This window comes from Dendronephthya gigantea, unplaced genomic scaffold (assembly GCF_004324835.1).
Source record: "Dendronephthya gigantea isolate DGI-Jeju-01 unplaced genomic scaffold, DenGig_1.0 000016F, whole genome shotgun sequence".
NCBI classification, from domain to species: domain Eukaryota; kingdom Metazoa; phylum Cnidaria; class Anthozoa; order Malacalcyonacea; family Nephtheidae; genus Dendronephthya; species Dendronephthya gigantea.
In genome coordinates, this window is record NW_021163026.1 from 1,477,472 (window position 1) to 1,489,932 (window position 12,461).

The 12,461-nt window shown below is 38.6% G+C and overlaps 1 protein-coding gene across 1 annotated transcript; it reads left to right on the top strand.

The window, feature by feature from the left end:
• The first annotated feature begins 364 nt into the window (after nucleotides 1-364).
• Nucleotides 365-12,384, top strand: LOC114520518 (lissencephaly-1 homolog). The gene is made up of 15 exons (XM_028540810.1): nucleotides 365-521; nucleotides 1,052-1,153; nucleotides 2,797-2,875; nucleotides 3,123-3,197; nucleotides 3,276-3,330; nucleotides 3,870-3,924; nucleotides 4,646-4,705; nucleotides 8,500-8,705; nucleotides 9,310-9,412; nucleotides 9,502-9,566; nucleotides 9,675-9,706; nucleotides 9,828-9,959; nucleotides 10,311-10,415; nucleotides 10,796-10,952; nucleotides 11,233-12,384. Exons 2-15 carry the CDS (start codon nucleotides 1,104-1,106, stop codon nucleotides 11,304-11,306), a joined length of 1,248 nt encoding a protein of 415 aa, XP_028396611.1. The 5' UTR covers nucleotides 365-521; nucleotides 1,052-1,103; the 3' UTR covers nucleotides 11,307-12,384.
• The last annotated feature ends 77 nt before the right edge of the window (nucleotides 12,385-12,461 follow it).

The following is a 12,461-nucleotide window of genomic DNA, read 5'->3' on the forward strand; positions in this document are numbered from 1 at the left end:
CCTGTACTAACACTGGACAAATGCTAGAGGGCTTTTACTTCGGATCTCTGGAATTTATGGTGGGTTAGTTCAGTATTGGTTTTAGTTGCATGGAAGCCAAAATTTGTAGCTGTGATGCGAATGAAATCATTGAAGCATTCTCATTTAAATATCTACTCAGGTAAACTAGACTGGTCAAGTCAGATCTTAGTTGGTAAGGGCGGAGCATTATATAATTTTTATATCCATTTAATAGAGTTAAACGTTTTATTTCAACGTTAAATCTTGACTGAGAAAAATTTAGAGCATCTGAAGAATTAATTACACCGCATATTCACGGTAATCAACGAATGGGTTCCCTGTAGTTCCGCCATGATTGCCTGTTGCACGCATGCGTGGGCGTGAGGCTTGCTGGGAAGGACATCGTTGATGAAACCGGTCTCTGAAATATTTTCATTTTTCGTCGCAAAATTGATTGAATTTCTTTCATTATTTCGCCCAGGAAATTGCACTTGAGCTATGAATACGATGTGTACGTCAAGGTAAATATATGAACTATTATATGTGCTCTCAAATCGTGCCGAAAACGGTCGGGAATTAGATGAAAACGGGCTTGAACCAGCAACGTTTTGATCTGCAGTGGCCTACCAGTGCACTATCCAATGGCCACTTCTGAATATGTTGTGTTTTGGCACGGTTTCCGGTGAGGAGAAATGGCCGAAAGGGTTCATAATACTTCGTCTGAGATGCGATAACGGGTAGAAAAAGCCTGCGCGTTTTATAAAACGGTGTTAGATTTAGAGTGCAATCAAAAGCCGTTGACAACAAACGATCATATGGTTGTCTATATTTTGGCTACCGCCCTTCGCGATCTCGTGTATATTTAGTCAACAACGGGTCTGGGTTGTGAAGATATTTATATTTTCAGTAAACGATACATCTATTTGTTCCCTATCTCGAGTTTATGAACTTGATTAGTGATGACAAGTCTGTTTTGCAAGGGGGCAGGTCATTGATGGTATTCTATGTGTCTTTATTTGCATATATTTTGCCATGTTTTGCTTTGATATAGGACGTGATGAGACTGCTTGTGGCATTCTCCGAAGTGTAAAGGAATTTATTGTATGCTTGGTTCTATAAAAATGGTGCTGACACCGCGACAAAAGGAGGAATTGTAAGTTTTATTACAAATATGTAAATTTGTACTGTACATACAAGTTAATGATTACTAATGTGTGCACACACATCAACAGACCTGAAGTATTGCCTGTGTTGATGATGCTTGCTGCTGAGAAAAGTCGATATTTAATTTCTGGTTTTGTGAAGACCAACACATTGATTTGTGCATAAAGTTTATATTTGGTTTCCAATTCATATTGAGATATTGCATGTGAGTCTCCATTCACAGACATTTGACAGACACCATAATTACATCTCCAACTCAAATGTGCTAAAATTCACTTGACAAGTTGTAATCATACCCTGGCAATTTATTTTTTTAATGCCCAACAATTATGCATGTCAGTGACCTATATGTTATGATTATTATGGTCAACTTTTTGCCAAAATGTTCAAAGTTCACATGTTCATATATAAATATAGAATTGAGCAACAGTTTTGTGAAGAAAGTATTTGAATACTGTTTCAGCAGTTAATCCGAATTTCTGTTCGCAAATCGAACTTATGAATTACTTTTTACCGTATTTATATGTGAACTTTGAACTTTACAAATGAATTTGCAAACTTCCAATTACTTATGTGAAAGTGATGTAAGATCAAAATGATAAAGTGGCAAAAGACTTATTTGTCCAGAGAACATTCAAGAAAACAAGAATGCCTTTGATTATTGACTTTCTGAATTGTAAACCATTTGTCCAGGACTTAGTTTGTTATTGTGTGTGATGCTAGTCAACTTTTTCAAGTGAAAAGCCTCCAATGATTTGTTACTAAATATTAGGATTAGAGTTCCCATGTTCAAGTGGTAATTTGCCTGAAGCTGTTTAAGATGTTTATTATGTTGTAATCTATATAATGAGAAACTTTGCTTGTTCGATATATCCAGTCTATTGGGTCTTGATAGTGGCACATTGCTCAATATAGAGTCCATCTATAAACCGTTTTTGAAGACATTTTGGCATTTTATTATTGTTAAAGAACTTAATCTCTCTGTTAAAGAATTTAATCTCACATGCACCAGCGCTTTCCCTTCCACAAGTGAAATTGCTTAGCTTTAGAAGAAGTGAATAATGAAAGAGTGGAACATCAGGGTGCAAATGCCACTCATTGAGTTCATTTCACATCTCTTTGGATTTTCAAATGTCCCCATTCTACTTGATCAAGCAGGATTGTAGCAACAATTTCCAGATTGATGTATTTAATTTAACAATGTTTTTTGCAATGCCATTAGGCAGATACAGCTTGAGAATAGGAGCATCAAAGATGATATAAAAATGGTTAATGAATAGCATGGCAATGATGACATATATGGGAGAATCATGCCATATATTTGCCATTTCCACATCATTTTCATGTTCAAGCCTAATCTATCTTTAAGCATTTCAGGGTTCACAAACTTATTCAGACCACTACCTTAAGTGATCAACCTGTGTAATAGCCATTGTCAGATTAATATTTGTGGGAAAGAACTGTCTAATGATATAAATGAAATATTTTCAAAGGTATGCAAATATTTCATACTGATAAAATTTACTTGAGTTAAACAAAGTAATATACAGTACCAAGCCTGAAATTAAAAACAGTTGCCTTCATGAGGTCTTTCATATCACAGAAATGTTATACGAGAATATTTTGTTTCAGGCACAAGGCAATTGCAGACTATCTTCAATCCTCTGGATACTCAACAACTTTAGAAGCTTTTAAAAATGATGCAAATTTGGTGAGTTGATGACATAAGATATGGTCAAATGGTGATCTTGAATTTTGTCAATCTCTATTTTCTCAAGTGAATGCCTCCTAATTTCCTGTTCCAAGGTTTTCCATGTCTTATCTTGCATGGTCTTTTTACCACAATTACATGTTTTTTGTGCATTTAAGATCTGGTAATTTGTAAAATCTGTAACAGCAAAGAATATTTTGGTTAGAAATGTGTGGCAAACATATTCATGTATGTTTTTGTGTTTCAGCCAGAGGAAATAGACAAAAAATATTCTGGATTACTTGAAAAAAAATGGATCTCGGTTATTCGACTACAGAAAAAGGTTTGTGCCAGAGCAACTTATTTTGAGATGCGGTTTTAAGTACTTTGTAAAAATTATCTGAATTCTGTTTGTTTAAAGGTGATGGAATTAGAGACGAAATTGGCTGAAGCTGAAAAGGAAGTCCATTTTGGAGGTAAGAAAAGTTGAATTGTTTTGGGGGTCATTGCCATAAATATAAAAGACTAAAGTAGACAAGATGTGTGGATTGCAATGCAACTTACAATTAAATTTAAAAGTATAGTAAATAAAATGTTACCAGTTGCTGCCTGAAACAACATTTCACTTTGGGGGAGTTTAAACCTCAATATTATTGATATGGCTAAAATTGATACTTAAGTTAATATATATCTACTACTTCATTTAACCAATGCTCAGACTGCAAATACAAAGACTGAGCATGGATAAAATTGGTACACATACTACAGTACATATTTATTTTAGCTATTTCTTGCCAATAATTGAGTGTAGTGCAAACAGGGCTTGAAATTCTTAACATGTTTGCTTGTATGTCAACCAGTCTATTCTTAAGTCAATTGTTTTACCATTGGGAAGGGGCTGGTCGACACAAAAAAACCTGCACAAAAGCTTTAAAACGTAGAGTGTAAAGCCAAAGTGGTCTTTATTTGGCTACTTTCCTTCTAACAAACTTTATTAACTGCTGGTTTTATTCAGGTGGAAATAAAAAGAGTCGATCTGCGGCTGACTGGATTCCGAAACCTCCTGAGAGGTGAGTGCGCATGTCAACTTCTTATACTGATGTATTGTCCAAGGGCGTCAATCCTGGAGGATCTAATGAAATCCAATGAAAATCTAGTTATCCCCCTATTTAAATGTAATAGTAAAATATTACGGTGATATTTGTCAAACCATTGAGATTAAAAGATTCAGGGAATGTAAAAAATTGTTCCCCTTTCTGGGTTTTAAGATCAAATCTTATGTTTTCTTCACCCATTGTGTCATTGTGCCAGTACGCATAGAGTTCGGTGGACAGTACTTGTTACCAATCCCATCTACCTCAACAGCTCAGTTGGTAGAGCAGCAATCTAAGTCATTGATCTGATAATATGCTGGATATAGCAACACTGATCTGATAATATGCTGGATATAGCCAATATAGCTATCGCAAACAATACCATAATTAGTAAAAGACCCAATTGAAGAGAATTAATACATTTCACTAACACCTGGAAGGGTATTGTTGCTAGTATTATAATTGAAAAACATTTTTGTAAACATGATAAAGTTTACAGCGTTGCAATGTGGCTAGCCTTCTCAGTATTTGGATGTTAGGGCTTCAGACTTATAAGAATCCTGCTGTTTTTTGCATTATCACATAAACTCGTGCGTTCAATATGGAGTCATCACATTGTTGTCATTGTGTTCGATGTTGTTGACATGTCCATTTACTGGTGAAAATCGTCTAAAATCCATATCGTTTCTCTCTGTAGATATACGCTGACTGGTCATAGAAGTCCAGTAACCAAAGTACTTTTTCACCCAGCGTTTAGGTAAGATATGGTTGACTGCCTTGCGCGACGTAGTCACAGTTTTCGAAATACTAAGAAAACGTTAGCACATCGTAAGAAATGTTCGTATTTGACAACTTTTGATGCATCAGGAGTAGAATTGTATTGCAATTTGCAAGGAAGGTTGCATAGTGTAGCGCCGCCTTACATGAGAGTTTGATATATTTAGATAAACATTGACATGATATAATAAACATTGAACTATTGCACGCGTTCGTGGAAACGTGATTTCGTGGAAACGTGATTTCGTGGAAACATGCATGATTGCTGGTAGTATTTAAACACGTGTATTGCCAGCCGCTAGTGAAATTGTTCGTTTGCGCTAGTAGATTGCTTGTTTTATTGAGCTAGCCGGGGTTTTTGTGCTAATAAGATTTGCTGGAATATGAACTGTCACGTGAAATCATTCTGTCACAAAAAAAAAGATTGGTTTGCCCTGTCCTGCCCTATCAATTACATAATTTACATTTCATGAAATAACGCAAGCGAAATTATTCCTCAATACTCAAAGCAGATATGTCTGCGATACTTAGTGGAATACTGAATTCTACAGTCGGAATACTATGCACAAAACTGCGTGATTACACAGCTTCCAGGCTGGATGAAGGCGACTTTACTGATACGCAATGCAGGCAGATTGTTGTTCGCGATATCGACGATATCAAATCGAAACTCGACGGTCTGTCCAGAAAGGATCTTCAGGCAAGCCTCAGCTTTTTCAAAGAAGGCGTGACAAGGTTATACATTTCTTTCGAGGGAACCGGGGAGTTTTTTGAGCAGCCGAGCGCTTCGAAGAGTGAATCCGACGAGCCAAGCACTTCGAAGAGTGAATCCGACGAGCCAAGCACTTCGAAGAGTGAATCCGACGAGCCAAGCACTTCGAAGAGTGAATCCGACGAGCCAAGCACTTCGAAGAGTGAATCCGACGAGCCAAGCACTTCGAAGAGTGAATCCGACGAGCCAAGCACTTCGAAGAGTAAATCCGACGAGCCAAGCACTTCGAAGAGTGAATCCGACGAGCCAAGCACTTCGAAGAGTGAATCCGAAGAGCCAAGCACTTCGAAGAGTGAATCTGACGAGCCAAGCACTTCGAAGAGTGAATCCGACGATCCAAGCACTTCGAAGAGTGAATCCGACGATCCAAGCACTTCGAAGAGTGAATCCGAAGAGCCAAGCACTTCGAAGAGGGAATCTGACGAGCCAAGCACTTCGAAGAGTGAATCCGACGATCCAAGCACTTCGAAGAGTGAATCCGACGATCCAAGCACTCCGAAGAGTGAATCCGACGAGCCAAGCACTTCGAATAGTGAATCCGACGAGCCAAGCGCTTCGAAGAGTGAATCCGACGAGCCGAGCGCTTCGAAGAGTGAATCCGACGAGCCGAGCGCTTCGAAGAGTGAATCCGACGAGCCGAGCGCTTCGAAGAGTGAATCCGACGAGCCGAGCGCTTCGAAGAGTGAATCCGACGAGCCGAGCGCTTCGAAAGCGACCGTAGAAGATGATGTCGAGGGTGCCACATCGTCTAGTGTAAAGGGATCTGCCATCGCGGAAGCCGAATGGGATGCATTGAAAGCAGCTATGAAAATATCAGACATCATCAGGAATTTGAATATCGCGTTTCAAGAGCGCTACAAATCGTCAAAGGAGTCTTTTAAAGAGGCGAAAAGACTGGCAACAGAGGCATTCAGCAACGTGGGACTCAGCTTCGAAGATAGATTAACAGCGTGCAAACTTCACATCACCAGCAGGGTATTGGAATGCTTAGAAGACCCGGAAGCAGCCATCGTTGATTGCTTGCTCTACCTAAAAGAGTTACAGGACTTGCCGGCGCTCCAAGCGATGTTTTCTGTGTGGCAAGGTTCTGATAGAGGAATGGCATTGCGTCTACTGGCTGTTTTTAACAAAAGGAAACGGGATATCGGTGTAGATTCTATACACATGATCAACACGTTGCTGATAAATCTCACCATCAAATTTACAAGCCTCCGTATTGGTTGTTTAAACTGGCCAACCATAAAAACTGGAAAGGATATATATCACCCAGTTCTGCACAACACAAGCATTTTAAGAGATCTTAAGGGCAAAAATTTGCATGTTCCTTGGGAGGCTCGTGACGCCTCGCGGTATCACATATCAAATCGTGCACTTGGTATAAATAGCAAGGGGGAGGTCCTTTCGGAAAGTTTTGATGGCGTCGCGATTAACAAAAATAATGAGGTGTTTTGTACCATTGCTTCAGGACACAGTAACTACACCCCACGCATATGCTGTATCGCCGTGGACAAAGATGATAATGTATGCGTCTTGGTTGATATGCCACAATCCCCTGGAGATGCTTCCACTCAGTATAAATTACTAACATTGGATGGAACTGGAATCGTGCGAGAGGCCAGCTTTCTTGATATAATTGACGAACCACTGTGCAAACCTCAAATGAGTGTGACCAACGAAGGTTTGATAGTAATCCATTGTGATGGGATGAACACTTTCTATATATGCAACCGCGCAAATGCCAAGCGTAATCACCAATTCCGTATTCCTTCTGAAGGTGTGGACTTCGACGAGACTTCAGCTTTTACCTTCACCGTCTCCAATAAAAATAAAATCATTTGCGCTTTTCTTAAAAACGATGAAACGAAATTCTTTTTCGTGTACGTAATTGCGTTGGACGGTCATCTGGAACGTTCTGTTCAGGTACCCGTGACAAGTCAGTTGAGTTTTGAATGGAAACTAAACGCAGTTTTCAATTATGTTAACAATACAATTTTGATAATTTTTCGACGTAAATTCAGACATAATGATACTTTCAAACTGTATCACATCGGACGCCAGCAACCAGACATAACACTCTTCAGTTTTTCGGACACTGGTGAAGTTCTCCATAAACTCGATTTTCTTGGTATCAATCTACAACAGCTGATGTCCCACCCAAACGGACGGATTGCTTTTGTTGGTAAATCCAAGACATTTCTACTTCAAGTGTAGAGATGAGAGAAATCTCCAGTATAGTAGGATTAAGACTTAGGTTTCATTTATTGGACATCGTAAATTAAGATGTTTGAGTGACATCATGGAGATGAGAGAGGTGCAAGAGCAAGGAAGTAGCAAGATGTAGAAACAAGTAGAGTAAAATCAAGTCCTAAAGGGATCTCAGTCCTTCAAGGACAGAATGCTATAATTGTTAATATACGTATACTTTATGGTAGTGCATGTTAGTTTGCTTTTTTATCAAATTGGAATCCGTGTCTCCGTATATCACGGGATATAATTTTTGTGTAGCATACATTCTTTGCTGTATATTAAAAATCACTTTCAACCTTCCTCAATGTCAATTGATCATTGCAGTACTGCTAGTCTGACTGAGTGATGACTGTTGCTACTAATACTAGCCTGAGTAGTCTAGTATTTACTGCTTTGCAATGTTTTATTCAGTGTTTCCCTTTCAACCTTTCTCAAAGTCAGTTGAACATTGCAGTACTACTGGTCTGACTTAGTGTTGACTGTTGCTACTAATACTAGCCTGACTAGTCAAGTACTTACTGCTTTGCAATGTTTTATTCAGTGTTTAACTTTCAACCTTCCTCAATGTCAGTTGATCATTGTAGTACTGCTAGTCTGACTGAGTGTTGACTGTTGCTACTAATACTAGCCTGACTAGTCTAGTACTTACTGCTTTGCATTTTTTATTCTGTTTTCACCTTACAATACCATAAGAACTTGCCTGCTAATCACTTCAATGTTGCACATAATTTTCATATCATCTTCATTTTCTATAGTGTAATGGTATCTTCATCAGAGGACGCCACAATAAAAGTCTGGGATTATGAAGCTGGTGACTTTGAGAGAACTCTAAAAGGGCACACGGATGCTGTCCAAGATCTAGCTTTTGACCACACAGGGAAATTCCTTGCGTCGTGTTCAGCTGACTTAACTATTAGGCTATGGGATTTTCAAGGTTTTGAGTGTATCAAAACACTGCATGGTAAGTCAGTAGTGCTGCATTGAATCTGCTGAATGATTAGAGACACAGTTCTTTAGCTATGTTCACTACTAAATGGAGGTGCCCCATAACTGGTCTTGGGTGGGGCTTGTCCCCATGGGGTAAAATAGGATTGGCAATGGAAATAAGCAGAGAACTTTTGAAACAAACTAGTATATGCCATCAATAGAAGCCCTGCTAATGGGTAAAATCATCTGGCATTAGAAAGAGTAAAATTTAAAGTGGGTTACATCTGGATGCGTTTTGCTAGCTAACAGATTAGACACTGATTCATTTGCATGGTAATTTTGAATCATGAACTTGAGGTGGCCTATCAGTTAATAAAACAATCTAACATAATGGCATTAGACAGAGTAAAAATTTAGAGTAAAAGAGCTACATCTGGATGTGTTAACTAGCTAACAGATTATACGCCTACTGATTTATATAATTGTGAATCCTCAACTTAAAGTGACCTCTACCGGCCAGTGAAAGCATCTGGCATTGGACAGAGTAAAATTTTGAAGTGGTATACATAGATTGCAAACAAAGACAGTGACAGCAAGAATAAATGAAAATTACAATATTTTCTTTCTTTTTTCCTCAGGTCACGATCATAATGTATCGTCAGTTTGTTTCATGCCCTCCGGGGATTTTTTGATATCGTCGTCTAGGGATAAAACTATAAAAATATGGGAAGTTGCCACCGGGTGAGTTCATGTTCTGTTATTGCAAGCAACTTTTAAATAGAAAAACCCCGTTATGACAACTGATTTCATGAACTTTGTTTCATTTGCAGGTACTGTGTTAAAACCTTACAAGGTCATCGAGAATGGGTGCGAAGAGTTAGGGTGAATACGGATGGTGAGTAGTCCGTTTTGATTTCAACTTTATGACGTGATCTTGAACCTATAATTAGGCGTACTGATCTGGATATAATACTGGATAACGCAATCTATTGCATTTCTATAGGTTCTTTATTAGCAAGTTGTTCGAATGACCAGGTGTGTGTATGTGTGTGTGTGTGTTCTTTTATATGTCTTGGATATAAAGTTTCTCTTTCATTTCCCGTTAGACGATTCTTGCCTATTATCGTCAATATGTTGTGTTTTTTTCCATCTGCAGACGGTACGCGTGTGGTTATTCGCTAGTAAGGAATGTAAATGCGAATTGCGTGAGCACGATCACGTGGTTGAAGATATCGCGTGGGCGCCCGATTCCGCTACCACGCATGTCAACGAAGCCTCTGTGGCTGAGGTTAGTGGATTTTGCTACAGTAATCTATCATATTCGAATCGATTCACAATTACTCAAGTATTAGGACTAAGTAATATAAAAATGAAGAAGTAATATGAAAGTGACTTCTATATTATACCAAAATATTGCATTCCCTCTTTGAAATTTTTTACGCTCCTTAAAGTTCTACTTTTGCAAAACATTAGTAGCCACCGAGTAGCCAAGACCATTGTTGGAAGACCACTGTTTGCGATCTTGATAATTTTCCTTTTTTGAAAAGATTGATCCAGATTCAAGTGTTGTGTTTAATTTCGATGCCAGGGGCAGTTTTGTATCGTTCTCTATGCACTGAGGAGTTTTCTCTTTTCACAGACTGGTAAAAAAGGTGCAAGTCCTGGTCCATTTCTGGCGACGGCATCTCGAGATAAAACAATTAAATTATGGGATATTAGTGCTGGTGTTTGTTTACTAACATTGGTAAGTTGCTTGTTAAAACTCCTTGTGCATAGTCTATAGACTCTATCTGAACTCATGTGCCACATGTTCATGAAAATTGATCATCACTTACACTTGGTTATTGCATACAGTATTCTGTATTCAATCTATGGGCAGACCTTTCGAAGGGTTCCTCGAGACACGTTGTCTCCTAGAGAGTTTAGCACCCCACAGAAATTTCAGATGAGCACAAGTCCGGCTTTTGGTAAATAATTATTTTTATCCAGTTACACAGTATATGGTAGTGATGATATACATATGGCAACTTTCATGAGAGATCTGTGGACATTTCAGAAGTTAATCGTATTCTACACTGGAACATGGTAATAATAATAATAATAATAATAATTTTTTTTCTACAGACGGGTCATGACAACTGGGTTCGTGGTGTTATGTTCCATCCTGGTGGGAAATATATTGTTAGTTGTTCTGATGACAAGACGTTAAGAATGTGGGATTTTAAGAATAGGCGATGCGCCAAAACTTTAGTCGCTCACGAACACTTCGCAACTTGCTTAGGTATGTTCAAAGTTTTATTCCAATTAGTTCTGTAGTCCCTATAGTCTCTATAGTTCGTGTAGTTTTATCAGTTCTAAACTGTTTTTCCTATAGAGGTCCAGCAAGGATCATCTCTTATTGATCCAGTGTTACTACAGGAGGAAACCTAAACTAAACTAACTTTATTTATACTGGATAGCTCTATCAGTTCTAAACTGTTCTTCCGAGAGGTCCAGTAGGGATCATTTCTCATTGACCACCCTAACCTGAACTAACCATGTTTATTCCTGTTTGTTTTTAGATTTCCACAAAACTGCTCCGTTCGTTGTCACCGGCAGCGTCGACCAGTCCATACGAATTTGGGAGTGTCGTTAACATGCGGCTGTCGTGTCTGCTAGAACCAGGTTATTCGGTGCCTTGGCATCGAGGCGATATTTACAATGCCTGCTGCGATACGCGCATTTCACATTGAGAGCGATTGTAGGATAACGAGTGAGTGAGAGAGAGTATAATGAAAGAATGAAACAGCAATATACGAACTATCCCCCATCCCCCGTGCCCAGCAAAAGAGAAAGACAAAATTAAATTATCAAACAGCTCTAAATTTGCACAAATTCAAGGTACTGCGCGCGCCACACGCCGGAATTTTTGTCTAACCTGGTTGCAATCCTAGACAAACCGCATACTTTGCTGTCTGTGATTTTTTGTAGTTTTAAACGCTGGAGGAATAAACCGATTTGGCTTGGCAGTTCTTTGTCATAAATTCGAAAGCTCGGTGACTGCATGCTGTCATTCATGTTAGAGAAAACTTCAGAATACAGCAAAATAACTAAGTATGAGAATAAGTGCTCTATAGGTGATCCTGAAGAAATCAAAAAAGAACTAGCTAGCATCGTTGGGGATTACTTTTGCTGGCACTGAGCACTTAAGTTTTTGTAAAAATGCTCGCTCAAAAATGCTGTGTCTGCTATCCATTTTAGTTTGCGAAAACGTTAGAATAAAGCAAACTAACAAAGTTTAAGAGTGGTAACTCCTATCAGGGCCTAATTCAAACAAGAACTGGCATTCTTTCGCTGGAAACACCCAACTTTTTGGAGCAAATTGCTTCATCATTTGCATTGCGAGTTGTCTAGCACTGCGTTGCGTTTACACCAAAAGCCCGCGATTCACTGCATGGGCCTATATTTTTATTATTTTATTAGGGCTGTGGTGTAAACGCTGCAACAGTAAGGCGCAATTCTCTTTCGGAGTAAAACTCCACAATTTGAGCACGCAGTATCTTGAAGAAGCAAATTAGCATTATATATTGTATATCACATGAAGTACTAGAAAAATCTAAAAACATGGTGCTTGGATTAATTAGGATCAACATTAAATATAGGCGCTGCTGAAGAGTTTTTTTCAGCATATAATAAATAAAGTGTAACTGTAGATTTTCATAAATCCCTTGTCTGAAGTACGTCTTTCTAACTGTGAAGTTTGGCTTCTCAATAATACGTTACGAAACGAAGTATGCGAAAGTGAGCAACC